This window comes from Xiphophorus hellerii, chromosome 21 (genome assembly GCF_003331165.1).
Source record: "Xiphophorus hellerii strain 12219 chromosome 21, Xiphophorus_hellerii-4.1, whole genome shotgun sequence".
In the NCBI taxonomy this organism is placed as follows: Eukaryota; Metazoa; Chordata; class Actinopteri; order Cyprinodontiformes; family Poeciliidae; genus Xiphophorus; species Xiphophorus hellerii.
This window is the reverse complement of record NC_045692.1, coordinates 19358397-19374300: the sequence shown is the minus strand read 5'-3', so window position 1 is coordinate 19374300 and position 15904 is coordinate 19358397. Positions and strand designations below refer to the sequence as shown.

Here is a 15904-nt window from a genome sequence, read left to right as displayed (position 1 = left end):
TTTATTTAATGGTGTTCATGTAAAAAGGATGTTGCATACAAATAACCAAACTTTTCACTTTCACGTTGCTGCAAAGATTTAAAAACTACAACCTTTAGATGCTACACTGTGTTGATCTATTGCAGAAAATACCAGTGTTCAAAAACATAAGTGGTTTTTTTTTCTCTTTACTGGTAATCAGGTCAGGACATCTTAACAAACCGCTGTGGTGCAACTGTGTCTGTTATCTTCAGGGGAACCAGAAAGATTCAAACCATCATGCTATGAATATCTTCCATTATCTCTTCATGCAGACACTGGATTCCTACTTCTGAGGCCAACAAACAAGATTTCATTTCTGTTTTTATGACGTTCAAGACATTTACGCAAAGATATTCTCTAAAGGACAAATGTTCCCCTGTTGGTAACTGTACTTTTACAGTAATACTTGACTCTCTGAGTTATGTAACTGTTTTAAGCGGTATTTTCCTCAGGTCTGATGAGGAAAGCAGACCGCCCCATTCTGTGGCGGAAATCTGTCATCATAGGATGAAGCTGAGCACCAACGGGGGGAAATGAATAACCTCAAATGCCTCCAAGAACCTTTCATGACAGGTGATAAATTAGACAAACACCCCGGGTGCAGGCGTTTGTCCTGACCGCGCTCATTTCCTCGCTGAGGTTGACAAACAGATGGACACCAAAGGCAGACGTCCAAAACGTGAAGGAGAGCATTTCCCAAATAAATCCACAGATTAATGGCTGTGGAGCTCAGCAGCAGGGACCGAGGCGATTTGTTTGTGTTGTTGAGTCTTTATAACCTCATTTCTAGCAAACAGGGTGGTCCGATGGCGTTGGTTCTGATGGAGGTTCTGTTAAATCTGCAAACCAGCAGTTTTCTAGCTCCAAATTTAAAGCTCGCTCTTGTTAAGTCCTTCAAACTGAGTTTACTATTGTCTTGAAGAGAGTGTAGCTAGACTGATTGCTCTGAAAGAATGTGGTTGGTTGGCGTTTGGTCTATCAGCATTTGGGTCAAAGGTCATTTGGGTCAAAGGTGGATTATTTAGCAATTACGTGCGGTGAGGTTCATAGCTGGTGAGGCACTGACTTAATCATAATCATATATACAAATACAGACGCCCTTCATGTTATTGTTTTACATAAGGAAATTTTGCGCATGCGGACAACGCTGCAGGACAAAAACACAATTCTTTAACATGCCATCCATAATTCTGTTAACTCAATCAAACTTGGACATGTAGATGATATTAATTTCGTGCTTTGCTCCACAGCAAAGGGGAAAACCGTTAAAGTACAACTCAAAACCACGTCTTTCTCGCTCTCTGTAACAGCGCAGCTACGAGCAGACTCGTTGCCATAGCAACTGACAACAAAGCCCCTAAAAAAAAACCACTGAAATATTTCCCACACAAAGAGCAGAACAATCAGTTTATTGCAGTGGTATTGTTTTAGGCTTAGTGTTTGTTTTTTGATTATTAATAAGTGATTGCTGTGCTAAGAGGAGAAAACTAGAAATATATCGCTGCACTTGACTTTACTGTATGGCTAGCTCGCTGTTACTGTCTCTTACTCTGCAGTTGTGGGGTCACAATGTCTGGGATCATGAGCGCCCCCTGCCATGAGGCAGGAGAACTGCCTCATGGCAAGGAGAACCTTGAATCTGTTCTCTGCCGTTTCTGATCGCTCCTCAGCACACGAATCACGTAACACACACAGTTGGTGACAAAAAACACTGTAACCTACTGTGGCGGATACAATGTATATATTTCACACCCGAATGTATACTCTTATTGTGAAGGGGAGAAGGTGAGGTGAGAAGACACCAACGGTTGTCCTACATTCTATTTTTGGTTTTGATTGGAAGATATTGAGAATAAAACAAAACTGAAAATATTTTTTCGTCTTTTTCAAATCAGTTCATATATTTAATGTTTTTTAACCATTTTATTGGCGACATACAGACAGGAGGAACATGCTCTCATAGAATGGCAGCCAGTGCAGTTAGCGAGAGGTTGATCAATCCCTGGTGAGGATCAACTCGCTGCTGCCTCACCGACAAGTTCCAAGAAAATTAATTTTGAAGTTTCTGTGAACGAAATTGTCCTTCAAAAAAATGTTTAGTTGAGTCCATAGCGCCAGACTGAAGACTTTTATCATCCAGTTTTTGGTATAAGGAGAGAAAAGAGAAAAATGATCAATCATGCCAATGGAATTTATTGATCTCATTTTAATTTATTATGCAATTGATTGATTTATTGCTCAATGTGACAGGCCTACTGACCACTGCATGACCCTGCAAAAACTCTAATAAAGTACTTTGGAGCTTGCAACTAACTATTATTTTAGTAATCGATTATTCTCACGATTAATCGGATAAGAAAATTGTCATCTTCTGCAGATGTTTTATTCAAACATACTTGATATTAGAAATACATTAAAAGAGAGAAATAAGCAAACATTAAAAAATTAAAAATGTTACTGCCTAAAATGTAATCTGTAGCAAAAGATGCATCTGCAACTAAAACAATACTGCTTAATATTTTTAGCAAAAGTTGATTAATCGGAGATATTTTTTCTTACAGAATTTGAACCAAGTGAAGCTAAAAATGCCACTTGCGGAGTTGGGAAGAACATATTTACAGATAAAGAAGGTTTTTCATCTTACATGCAGAATGTATTTTTGTACAATTTTGGCTTAGTTGTTTTTCTTTCAGGAAATTGCCTTTTTTTTTGTCTGTATGCTCCAGTTAACGATTAATCGATTACTAAACTAGTTGATGATTATTTCAATAATGGATTAATCGTGACTAATTTGATTAATCATTTCAGGACAAGACTTGTTTTGTTTTAACTTGACAAAATGGACATGGGACATGAATACGTTTGCAACGTAACGTTCTCAGAACTGCTGTCTCTTCTCATTTTGCTCACTCTTTGCTTTCTTTTTTTACATTTGTGACCTTCGAAGCTGCAGAAAGCTCCCATAACGTTGCGTTGTGTGTTGAGGCAGCTGCTGGATCCTCCCACTTACACTGACCTGGTTAACACAAACACCCAAACTGTGTTTACATAGAAAAGGTCAGGAGAGGTCAACCTTTTATTGGATAAGTCCAAGGCAGAAGAATGTGAAAGCCGTCCAACTGGTTTTTGGGTCGTCTCTGAGTGAGTTTATCTGAGTCGGCTGTCCAGAAGTGTTTAAATGTTGGTGTTGGATTGCATCAAGATTAAAGGTCAAAGGAAGTACAAACAAATTAATACAAAAATTTACTTCCTCTCTGATTGTTTGTTGTCTCATCTAAATGTTAGAACTATCAAAAAAATCTTTTGAACTGCTGTGGAAGCATTTCGATCCACTTTTCTTTATGAAACAGTTTCGGTTCAGCCACACTGGAAGGTGTATGTTGTGCTTTAGGTTATGCTACAAATCCCATTCAGATTTATACCCAGAATTTGATTAGGCCACTTTGAAACCATTCATTTTGTATGTTTGGGACATTTGGAGGTGGACTTGCTTGTGTGCTTCCTAATATAAAACCCAAGAACAATTGAGTCCAGAAACTAATGGTCAGACATTATGCTGCAGGACCTTCTTTCTGAAGAACCCATTGTGCTGCCATTACAGAGATCTACCGTCTGAAATGCTGCTTAGATTAGAATAAACTCCATCAATAAATTTTCTCTTTTGTCTTCATTTTCCAAAAACTTTGCATCTTTGTAACCTTTTTCAGACTGATGAATGTCAATAATTTTCCTCTTATATTGGCGTGAATTTCTTTAGATCTCTAGGCTCTAAGCTGCAGTATATTACGTTTATGATAAATGTGGGTTTTTTTTACATATTTGTTAAAACTATCACTGTGTTTCAACAGTTTAATATCAGACAGATAATCTGTGAAAAAATAAATCTCCTTCCCCTCCTCCCTGAGCTGCTATTGGCATCTGAAGAAATGCACCGCTCCCGACTAAAAACAACCAATCAGACCCAGGAGGAGGGTCTTAGCGCTGTCAATCATCCTCTTGTACTCACTGCTAAATGTGTGAATGGCAGAAATACAACTTACTGTTACAGGAAAACCGTTTAACTCCCGTAATCTGTAGCTATGCTAACTAGCCTTGAATTAATCTCAGAAATTTTCTAGAAAGAACTCTTTTCTCAAACATGTCTGAGATTATTGCCACAGTTTCTAAGTTTAAGAAGTCGAAACTTGCAAGAAAAATAGCTTGGAAATATTTGAGAAAAAGAACTTGGAAATTTTCTAGAAAACTAACAACTTTTCAAACTTAGAAATTTCAATGTTTTTTTTTTTTTAGAAAATTTCTCAGCTTAAGTCTCAAAGTTTCTAAGTTTAAGAAGTTGAAAACATGAAAAAAAAAACTCAAAAATGTTCCAAAATAAACTTGGAAATGTTGAGTTTTTTCTAGCAAATTTTCAGTTTTTCAAACTCAGAAATTTTCTTGTTTTTTTTCTGTAAAAGAATCTGATTCTTGTTGGAAAATGACTCCTTTTTCCTGTCTAATGGCTCATGTACTTGTTTGTAGAAAGCCAGATGTTAAACAGAATTTAAATTTAATTTAGTAGTTTTTGTCGCGCCTGGCGTTAAGCTGGTTTTCATGCCTGTTTTGGCTTCAGCAGATGGATAATGAGGAGCGCTGGAGAGGATGAAGGGTTAAAATGCGGCCGGGGAAACCTGACGCTAATTAGATCTCCGGAATACCACTCAGACACTGAAGTGCAGGGTCTCTGAGTGGGTCATGTTCCAATTCCTTTTAGTCCGACCGAACCCTGGAGCTGAAAGCTGCATCATGGTTTTGTTTGGAATGGGGATTTAATCTGGAAAGCTGTAAATAACTGTTTCTTATTGCTAAATGCAAAATGGTCTTACTTTTCCTGGCGGTGCTGCTCTCCATGGACAGCGTGGCGCCCGCTTTGGGGGATTTCTGCCGGGGGTCGCACTGCTCTGGCGGGGGAACGGAGGATCCAAGACCGTGTACAGGCGCGCAGTGTCCAGGGAGCAGATCCTCCAGGCTCCCCCGGCAGTTCAACCCAGCGCCGCAGTGGAGAACCGGACACGCAGCGGCCACCCCGCACCATGCGCACCCGAGCCCGCAGAGAGCGCCTCTGGAGACCGACCCGCACGGCGGTGGCGGCGGATGCTCCGACACGGGCTGCGCCCGGATCCGGCTCCAGCAGCCCCGGAATGAATCCAGAGACTGCCGGGGGATCGAGTGCCGGCTGCCGCTGAGGATCCGGCCCAAAGTCCGGGGGGGTTCCTGCGTGGGAGAGGAATGCTCGGCCGCGGGGGAGGCGGACATGTCCTCGGTCTACCTGTCCGACAGAGCCGCGCAGTTTCTGGGAGACTATCCGGAGTTTGGACATGCAGCCTCGGAGCTCGGCGGGGCTCCGCTGGGAGTCCAGCTCACATGTGACATAAAGCCAGGTCTGCTTCAGTCACAACCCCGGTTATTTAGATTTAAAAAACTCAAAATTTAGCGTTTTTATCACCTTAAAAATAGTTTCTATACCTAAAGAGGTGTGGATGCCGTCAACTGACCAAAAGAGACAAACATTAATAAATGTTTTTAAAATGTATAATTACAACACATATTTGTAATTTTAAAGCTAAATAATGTTTGCAGTTCAGGCCTGGGCAGTTCAAAGGCCAGTTTAATCAAACGTGGTCTAAGTAGTCTTAAATGTTTGCGTTTTAAAAGCTTTGATCGATCCAAATCTGTTGTTTTTCACCAAAACTAGAGATTGTAAAAGATTTATACGATCAAAAATCCAAGAAAAACAAACAAAAAAAACGAATCCAAACATCCATCCTTGTATTATTGTAATATATCATATTTAGTACCTGACATCAACATTTGCAGTGAATTGTTATCTTCAGGTTCATGAGTTTATCAGTTCATCTATCCTCCCGACTGGATGTGATTTATTATCCGTACAGACGTCAAAGAATAACAACTTGAAAGTTTATAAGACCAAGACAGATTACTCTTAAAGATCTGCTTTCATCTGGATAAACAGACTCTTCCTCCAGTTTATTCCTAATCCTATATTTATCTTTATATGATGTTTGGTATACCACGGTTTACTTTCAGTAACACACTTTGTCCTGTTATCAAATTATAAAAGTAACTTTTTGTTGGCCATTAAGAAAAGGGATAATGACAGAGTAACAATAGCGGAGCTGGAAAAATACCTCAGAGTCAATTAGCTGGAAAATGTCGACTATTTTGATATTTGATCATGTAGGAAGCTTTCAGTGCACTTTGATTACTGACCCAATGTCGTTGCATATGCAATACATTGTTAAAATTATGAGACAAAACAGAAATTTTGATATTAGTTGCTGAAATTACCTAGAAAAAACATGAACATTTCTGAGCTCTAAATGTCAGAAATGTTTGACTTTTCAAACTCAGAAAATTTCCAAAATTGAAAAAAAAACAACTTGGACTTCTGAAACTCAGAAATGTCTTTTCTTTAGAACATTTCTGAGGTTAGGCTCAAAATTTCAGATTTTTTTCTAGGAAAGTTTTGAGTTTTCAAACTCCAAAAATGTCCTTTTTCTAGAAAATTGCTGAGATTCATCTCAAAATTTCAGTTTTTATAGCAAATATTTGACTCTTGAAAGTCAGAAATTTACATATTTTTTGTGAAAAATTTAGACTTTTCAAGCTCATGAATTTTCTATTTTTTTCTTGAAAATTTCTAAGTGATTTCAAAATTTCAGAGCTTTTTTACAGCAAATATTTGACTTTTCAAACTCTGACATTGTGTTTTTTAGAAAATTTTCACCTTTTCAGACTCAAAAATTTCACTTGTTTTGTAGAAAATATCTGAGATTAATCTCAAAATTCCTGAGTTTTTTGGTGAAAATTTACTCCTCTATTTTTTTTTTCCATCTCTAATGGCCCTGTTGTAAATGTGACCTCAGGGGAGAATGAAGTCCCTTCAGAAGACGCCCTCATCCTGCACCTCCAGCTGGCCAAGGGGCAGGAGAAGCTGGTTGAAGCCCTCCGAGCCCAGCAGGTCGTAATCCGTGACCTGCAGCAGAAGCTCGTCGACCAGCAGGAGGCGCTGCTGTCGCAGCAGCGGGACGTCCTGCAGCAGCAGCGGCACATGTACGAGCAGATGGATGCGGTGAAAAACCAGTTCGGCCAGCTGCTGGAGACGATCAAGCAGGCCTCCTTCCGGGGCCTGCAGGGGGAGCTGCAGAGCTACTTCGAGAATCACTTGGCGGGACTGCAGAGTCAGGCCCGCAGCCATCTGCAAAAATCCTACGCTGTGCATAAAATGGACATTGACTCCAAAGTGATGGATGTTGTGGGAGAGACTCATTTCCCGCAACCTCTGCGTGGCTGCCGATCGCCCTGCGGATCAGAGGAGTTCTGTGATTTTCAGAGGGATCCACCGCAGTGTGAGAAATGCACCATGTGTCCGCCGGGCTTCTTCCTCATCGCGCAGTGCTCACAAACTGCAGACAGAATGTGCCAGGTATGATTCATATTAGCCTGCAAAACTACTTCAATCCAAGCCACATTTTTGTCCTGTTGGAACAAACTACACTAGGTGCATTTCTAGTAAAAATGAGCGCAAAACTTTGTCAATTTTCGCTAATGTCAGAAAAACAATTTTGCAATTGTGACATTTCCATTAAATAAGAAACAAAATTAAAATCACACGTGAATAAGTCTGTTGATGTGATAAGTCATTAAAAACATGCCGTCATCCTCCGACTACTTCCTGTCGTCTTCTTTTTTGTGGTTTCTGCCAGTGGCAACATCCAGTTGTTGATCATGTGACTCATGTGATGCAAAAAAAACTCTTTCCATTATAGTTTTGCAAATTAAATCAATTTTGACGCAGCCAAAAAAAACCTCCTCTTGCTAATGTTTTTTGTCAAAAAAGGAGAGTTTTTTTTAAATTGGTGTGTTTCCATTAAGTGAATTCATTTTCAAAATGTTAAATTGGGTCAATGGAAACACAGCTAGTGAAACATGGTGGTGGTATCATTCCATGGGCTTGAAAACTTTACAGTCTATCATAAAACCCTTTTAAGATACATTGCAGCTTATAGTTGTAACAAGACAAGATAGGAAAAAGGCAAGGAGTAACAGCGTTACAAGGCATTGTACCTTCAGTCTATTCACTAAATTTTATGCATAATGCATTAAATCCACTGAATATCCTTGAAGCAGATGCCAAAAATGAAATTTGCTTGACAAGAACAAACTGGTCCAAGGAAATACTTTAAAAGTATAATTGTATGGATTGCAGGACAGAGACGAATGTCTTGAACTACCACAGATTTGCGGAGAGCGAGTGAAGTGTCTCAATACTCCTGGTCAGTTCGTAACGTCTTTGTTTCATTTCATATTCTCCAACATATTTATAGTTTTGCCAGAGCTAATCTGAAGTCTCCTTTTGTGCAGGTGGTTTCAAGTGTTTGGGGGTTTCAGAGAGAAAAGCAGTGACGGGTCTTTGTGGTCCTGAATACTTCTACAACCAGGAGCTCCAGGAGTGCCAAGCCTGCTCAGATTGCGATGGGGAGCCTTTGGTCGCCCCTTGCACAGCCATTAGCGACGCAGTCTGCGGCCAGATTTCAGAGAACCAACTCTCCCAGATCTGGATGGCAAAGGTGACGCTACCTCCTGCAGGTACGTCTAGCACCCACATCTTTCCTGGTCTGCAGCTCAACATCCGAGGCAAAGAGAGCAGCAGACTTCTGTCCAACGAGAGTGGAAGAGTGACATTCCTCCAGCACGGTCTGGTGTGGCTGGATCATAACTTTGCTATAAAGCACAGCTGCAGGAACTTCCTCCAGGTCGGGATGAGACTCAACAGGAGCCAGGAAGAAGAAGGTCAGGACCTCAGCGGCGTCCGCATCGAGCAACCGGATGGGAAGTACTTCCAGGGGGTGAGCGTCAGTATTGGCGTGGAGGTTGAACCCAATCACATCTTCACTCTGCTGCTGAAGAGTCCCAACCAGCACTGCAATCAGAGCAAAGACCTTCAAGTTTTTGATGTTCCCACCCCGTCTCTGAGTGTCCTCTGGTTGTCTCATGATACCGGTGCTGTTGCCATGATGGCCCAGATGTCCCTGCTGGCGCACTACCAAACCAGCTACCGCCCGACTTTCCGCATCACGACAGTGTCCGACCCTTACATGGTCAGCCTGACTCACGATAGCCGTGGGGTGCGCTTCACGGAGAGCGGAGTAGTGAAGTTTGTCATTCAGCAGGCTCTTTACTCCATGGGTCACACCTGCGTTCGCGAAGGTTTCTCCCTGATCACCTACACCACCCGGAACACCACTGGACTGAAGATGATGCAAGCCTTCAAGACGGGTGTGAACTACAGGGATACTTCCATCGCGCTCTCTGGCGCAGTGACAGTAGAGAGCAAAGACATCCTCACTTTTGAGATCACGTCTCCGTCGCAGTGCAATATCCGGTACTTTGGGGACAGCACCGGGATCAGTATCTTGAGTCTGATCTGGATTCCCTCGGCTGTGTCGTCAGCCTTGACCGCCACAGTTTCACGGACCGGTCTTCCCTCCGGAGCCGTCAGGAATAAACCGCTGTTGTTTCAGCAGATCAGCCCGGATACGCCGCAGGTCCATCTGGCTCGCTCTGGGGACTCAAACGCCAGAAGGAACTTCGTCTTTCATGAGCAGGGTACAGCAAACATTGCCCTCAACCTCAAACTGATCCACTCATGTAATATAGTCAAACTGACTCTGCAGAGGGTCGGAGGTCAGCAGGCCGGTCCTGTGGCTCAGCAGGTGTCTGGATCAATGCCTGAAGGCAGCGAGTGGACTAGCATCGGGCTGAGAGCCTCTTTTCAGGTCCAGAATGGCACAGCTGTTTATGTTACTCTGGACTGTATCAGAGGACGTGTAAACCAAATAACACAAGAGGGTGGCACAAATATTTCAATTCTCTGGGTCGCTCTGTGATCCAGGAGGATGGATTTCTACCATTTTCAGGAAATATTTTGTGAAAACTCAAAGATTTTTTTGTGCTATGTAGTAGTGCTGGACGATATGGCTGAGAAACTTACCATAATATAAGCATTTTATATCAGTCAATATCGATAATCATTAATTAGTTTTTTGTTTTAAGTATCTGAAATGCTGCCAAACTGATGCCGTCACTTTATCCACAGTTTTCACATCGCGCTGTTGTCTTTTTTTTTGAGTGGCGGAAATTTAAACTGTTGCTGCACAAGTGACTCAGCAGGTTGTTGCTAGGTAACCACAGAGCGAGTGTGTTAGTTGATTCCACTAACATAGCTTAGCTAGCTGTGAGAGCTTGAAGAGCTAGCTAAGGTAGCAGCTAACTCAAAATCTCTGCCTACATATCCCAGAATGCTATGCGGTTCTGGGTCGGACTTCAGTGAATATTCTACATATTGAATATTCTATCAAACATATTATCTATTGATATTGATCACGTGTCTTTAGCGATATTGTTGTTGATTTATTGTCCACCATCCCTTTTTACTAAAGTATGAATATTGACTGAAATTTTGCTTTAAATTAATGGTTTTCCACTTGTTCAAGCATTTATATTTTGGGAGTTTGTTCAAGTGATGCTTTTTCCTGAAGTCCTTCAGCTGGTTGAAATGTGACCAATTTAAAATCTGAGTGTTTTCATATCTGTCAGACTGTGTGCATACAGTGAGTGAGCCTTGAATATATTGTATGTAAACAATCATTGATAGGCTTTATTTTCTAATAATGTATTGATAATTCAATTTTTATATATTTTTTATTGCAGAATATTATATTTAATGTATCTTTTGTATGTATGACTTTAAAGATAAGGTACACAAGGGCTTCAGTTCTACTCTATAGTTAAAAATGTTCATTCTAGTCAATATTAATGAAAACAGTGTTTAGATGCCATGTACATTTATTTACACAGAATAAGTTCTTGTTCTCTCTGTTAGATTTTTGGTCACCTAAAGTGAATTGAAACAGCATTCTTACAGATTTCTTGTTTTTCTTCAATATCATGTATTCATGTATTGAATATCATGTATTCATATTGTGAAGAACTGCCTGGACTGCAATAGGACTTAGCTAACTACACTGCTCAAAAAAATTAAGGGAACACTCAAATAACACATCCTAGATCTGATTGAAAGAAATATTCTCATTGAATACTTTGTTCTGTACAAAGTTGAATGTGCTGACAACAAAATCACACAAAAATCATCAATGGAAATCAAATTTATTAACCAATGGAGGCCTGGATTTGGAGCCACACACAAAATTAAAGTGAAATAACACTACACGCTGATCCAACTTTAATGTAATGTCCTTAAAACAAGTCAAAATGAGGCTCAGTATTGTGTGTGGCCTCCACGTGCCTGTATGACCTCCCTACAACGCCTGGGCATGCTCCTGATGAGGTGGCGGATGGTCTCCTGAGGGATCTCCTCCCAGACCTGGACTAAAGCATCCGCCAACTCCTGGACAGTCTGTGGTGCAACGTGACGTTGGTGGATGGAGCGAGACATGATGTCCCAGATGTGCTCAATCGGATTCAGGTCTGGGGAACGGGCTGGCCAGTCCATAGCTTCAATGCCTTCATCTTGCAGGAACTGCTGACACACTCCAGCCACATGAGGTCTAGCATTGTCCTGCAATAGGAGGAACCCAGGGCCAACCGCACCAGCATATGGTCTCACAAGGGGTCTGAGGATCTCATCTCGGTACCTAATGGCAGTCAGGCTACCTCTGGTGAGCACATGGAGGGTTGTGCGGCCCTCCAAAGAAATGCCACCCCACACCATTACTGACCCACTGCCAAACCGGTCATGCTGAAGGATGTTGCAGGCAGCAGACCGCTCTCCACGGCATCTCCAGACTCTGTCACGTCTGTCACATGTGCTCAGTGTGAACCTGCTTTCATCTGTGAAGAGCACAAGGCGCCAGTGGCGAATTTGCCAATCCTGGTGTTCTCTGGCAAATGCCAAGCGTCCTGCATGGTGTTGGGCTGTGAGCACAACCCCCATCTGTGGACGTCGGGCCCTCATACCATCCTCATGGAGTCGGTTTCTAACCGTTTGTGCAGACACATGCACATTTGTGGCCTGCTGGAGGTCATTTTGCAGGGTTTCTGGCAGTGCTCCTCCTGTTCCTTCTTGCACAAAGGCGGAGGTAGCGGTCCTGCTGCTGGGTTGTTGCCCTCCTACGGCCTCCTCCACGTCTCCTGGTGTACTGGCCTGTCTCCTGGTAGCGCCTCCAGCCTCTGGACACTACGCCGACAGACACAGCAGACCTTCTTGCCACAGCTCGCATTGATGTGCCATCCTGGATGAGCTGCACTACCTGAGCCACTTGTGTGGGTTGTGGAGTCCGTCTCATGCTACCACGAGTGTGAAAGCACCACCAACATTCAAAAACTGACCAAAACATCAGCCAGACAGCATAGGTACTGAGAAGTGGTCTGTGGTCCCAACTGCAGAACCACTCCTTTATTGAGTGTGTCTTGCTAATTGCCAATAATTTCCACCTGTTGTCTATTCCATTTGCACAACAGCAGGTGAAATTGATTGTCAATCAGTGTTGCTTCTTAAGTGGACAGTTTGATTTCACAGAAGTTTGATTTACTTGGAGTTATATTGTGTTGTTTAAGTGTTCCCTTTATTTTTTTGAGCAGTGTATTTAAGTGCCATTCATTAGGATTTGTATGCGTGTAACATGTTTTGTGTCACTTGTTGAATACTGACGTAAAATGTTGAAGGTGGGTAAGTAAAGAGGTGGTAATAATAGGAGCCTATTATTACAAAACTGCTTCTAACTTCCTTTGGCTTTGGGCAGAAGTAATGTTTTGCTGTTGAGATGAGAACAATTTTAAATCTTCCGAGTAGCTGATAGTATGGTCATTACAGTTTTTTCTGCAGATATTCATAAAGCCGTTTAAACATTGATTGATGGATTTCAGGCCGTGAAGATCTGCTGTACGCGCTCTTCGTGTTCAATAAGTAGTGAACTGAATCGTAGTAGAAGATCGGAAACAGCTTGTCCACATCATCTATATTTTTCCAACGTAACAGCAGCCATTTTGTAATTGGTCAAGAGTGTCTGGAAGTCATGGTTGATACGCTGGCGCTTGCAGCCAATGAAGGAGTTCCGTTTATTTTCCCTGTGTGCTGATTGGCTGAACCCCCAAAGAGTGAAAATAAGGAAGACCGTGGATATTAGCTTCTACGGTAGTTGCATATTAATGAAGATTTATTGTTGGACCTTAAAAATAGGCAATTATAAGCAGTGACTGTCTAATGGCTAACTTTTTAACTTTTTTTTCTGATAAAAAATAAGTGGTTGAAGATAAACAGAGTTGGATTTTAAAACAGAACTGTCATGCTAAGTTTGGTTAGCCTCTTATTTATCATCTTAAACTTTATAAACTGTTAAAAACTGAAACCATTCCTATGTTGCTGAGAGACGTTTGTTGACAAAGACTTTCAGTAAAGCAACAAAGGGTTTATGCAGTGTTTACAGGACTTTAATGTTTTGCATCACAATAAAAATATAAAGTTTGCTGTCAAACATGCAGCTATAGCTTCTGTATCAGGTATATTTATGCACATATAGCATTATGTTTAATGCACACATCTGTTATTTTGGAGAAAGAAAAGTTTCTCAGTAAAAAGCTGTTCACACTTAATGTTGCTTATTGCTTCTCCGTGTGTTTTGTCCAAACTGTTAAAGACATAATGAAGTGTTGGGGAGACTTGGCAGCAGCAGCGTTCTCATTTCTGTTTTAAATGCGTTTTTATTCAACACCAAATTATATGTGCTATTTTGCCAGAAACCAAATTCCATCGATTCCTGTAAAATAGTTTTCCTGCTGGATTTAATCTATGTACATTTATGAGATGAAACACCTTTATGGTAAAGCCAAAACATATGGAGGATATACTTTATCATTGGTGCAGTAGGTTACTTTCTGGAACTGATGTGGCCCTTTTTCTGACCTTTTTCTGTATGAAAGTTACTGGGCACCTAGCAGGAAAGTAATCAGTACATTTAGGGAATTACGTACTAGCATGTTCTAAAAACATTACATGTTGTCTGAAAATACCAGGAGACTTGCTGAATAATTTAGGAAGTACCACATTACAAGTCACTTTATAACATAAACTGGTTTTTGGAAATGCTTCGTAAATTTTAGAAAAACATTTTGTAACATTAAGGAAAGTATCTGGTAAGTTTCAGGTAATTAAGTAAAATTACAGTTTTGGGAAAGCAGTACGTTCTCAGAAAGCACCAAGTTATACTTCAGCTCATAATCTAGTATGTTTTTTTTATACAAAAAAAGCCAGAATATTTATTTAAAGTTCTAGGAAAGTACCTTGTTAATCCTGGGAAAGTATAAAATAAGTTTAAAGGTAACCATGTAATACAGAAAGATTTCCACAAATTGCTTGTAAATTTCAGAAAAGTGCCTGTAAATTTTAGGTGAGTAACAGGCAAGTTGTAGGAAAGTATTTGGTAAATTCTAAGAAAGTATCTCAACTTATATTCTAGCCTGATTTTTGAAAATAGTAAAAAATAATTAGGAAAGTACTCAGTAACCTGCATGTTAAATTTTGCGACAGTAACCTGTAAATTTAAAGTCGAAAGAAAGTATCTAATGAGTTTTATCATTATACATCATCTCATAATATAAGCTGCGTTTCCATTGATTATGTAACTGCGGAAATTGGAATTACAAATATAAATTAATTGAATGAAAAAGCTCAGGTTTTCTGATAAAAAAAAAATGTTGCGCGATGTTGAGGCAGTTTTTCAGCCATATAGAAATTGGTTTATTTCACAAAACTGCAATAAAAACTTTTTTTGCATCATGAGTCACGTGATCATTAACTGGAAGTTACTACTGGTAAAAATGACAAAGAAGACAACAGGAAGTAGTTGGAGGATGATGTTTTTAAATGACTTATTCTGCGAATAAACTTATTCATGTGTGATTTTAGTTGTGTTTCTTATTTTAATTGAAACACTGCAACTGCAATGTTAAATTTTTCGTCATTAGCGGAATATCGACAAAGTTTTACGTACATTTGTAATAGAAATACAGCTGCATCCCAATTCCTAAAAATGCCCAATACATTCCAGTAAAGTACTCGGTCAGTTAAAGGAAAGTTTCAAGAAATTATCTTGTAAATTCCTTAAAATTCCTCTCTAAGTTCTGGGGAAGTATGGGCAGCATTATGTAGCAAGAACAACATTATTATTATTACACAGTTGAAGGTTCAATCTTAAACATACTGAACCGAGTCGCTTTAATTAGCAGCAAAAGTGCCAGAATTACTCACAAATCACCTTGAAAATCATACTCTGTAATTTTCACGGACTCGCTGATAACCGGGTCTAATTATTCTCCCATCTGTTCGCTGCAGGAAAGCTGGTTTTGGACTTTAACATAACAAATATCCTCAGAGGCAACGACAGAGCGAGCGAACAAAGAAATTAAGGTTCTGGTTTCTAGACACAAATGACTGTTTCTGTCGGTGGCCCGGATTGAAACCAGGTGTTCTGGGGGGAGGATCGCTCCAGATGTCGGGTGCTGTAGATCAAATGATGGCCTCACATGTTACAGGGAGATCAGAGAAAAAGAAGAGACCAAGGAAAGGGAGAGAGTGTAACTTTACCCTACAGCCTGCAGTTCACTGGGTATTCTGATTTAACATTATTTATATTACAAGGGAGAGCGGTCAGGTTTTAATTCAGGATGTATTTTTATAGTCTGCAGAAAAAAAGCTCTAGTGACGGTTTCTATGTGCAAAAATGACTGAACTAATAACAGAAAGGGTTTGTTAAGGGGGAAAGTCTGTTTTATCTGCTGTGATTTAATTTAATTTAATTTGATTACA

The 15904-nt window shown here is 40.5% G+C and overlaps 1 protein-coding gene across 1 annotated transcript; it reads left to right on the top strand.

Annotated features, from left to right (window-relative positions):
• The first annotated feature begins 4576 nt into the window (after window positions 1-4576).
• Window positions 4577-10996, top strand: nell3 (NELL (neural EGFL like) family member 3). Its single transcript, XM_032551519.1, has 4 exons — window positions 4577-5438; window positions 6945-7504; window positions 8288-8354; window positions 8443-10996. Exons 1-4 carry the CDS (start codon window positions 4874-4876, stop codon window positions 9966-9968), a joined length of 2718 nt encoding a protein of 905 aa, XP_032407410.1. The 5' UTR covers window positions 4577-4873; the 3' UTR covers window positions 9969-10996.
• Window positions 10997-15904: the final 4908 nt, after the last annotated feature.

Excerpts from the sequence above, each read along its gene's own strand:
- nell3 (XM_032551519.1), top strand. The coding sequence starts at position 4,874 with ATGGTCTTACTTTTCCTGGCGGTGCTGCTCTCCATGGACAGCGTGGCG. Across the intron at positions 5,439-6,944 it reads CACATGTGACATAAAGCCAG|GGGAGAATGAAGTCCCTTCA; the intron begins GTCTGCTTCAGT and ends ATGTGACCTCAG. Across the intron at positions 8,355-8,442 it reads GAAGTGTCTCAATACTCCTG|GTGGTTTCAAGTGTTTGGGG; the intron begins GTCAGTTCGTAA and ends CCTTTTGTGCAG.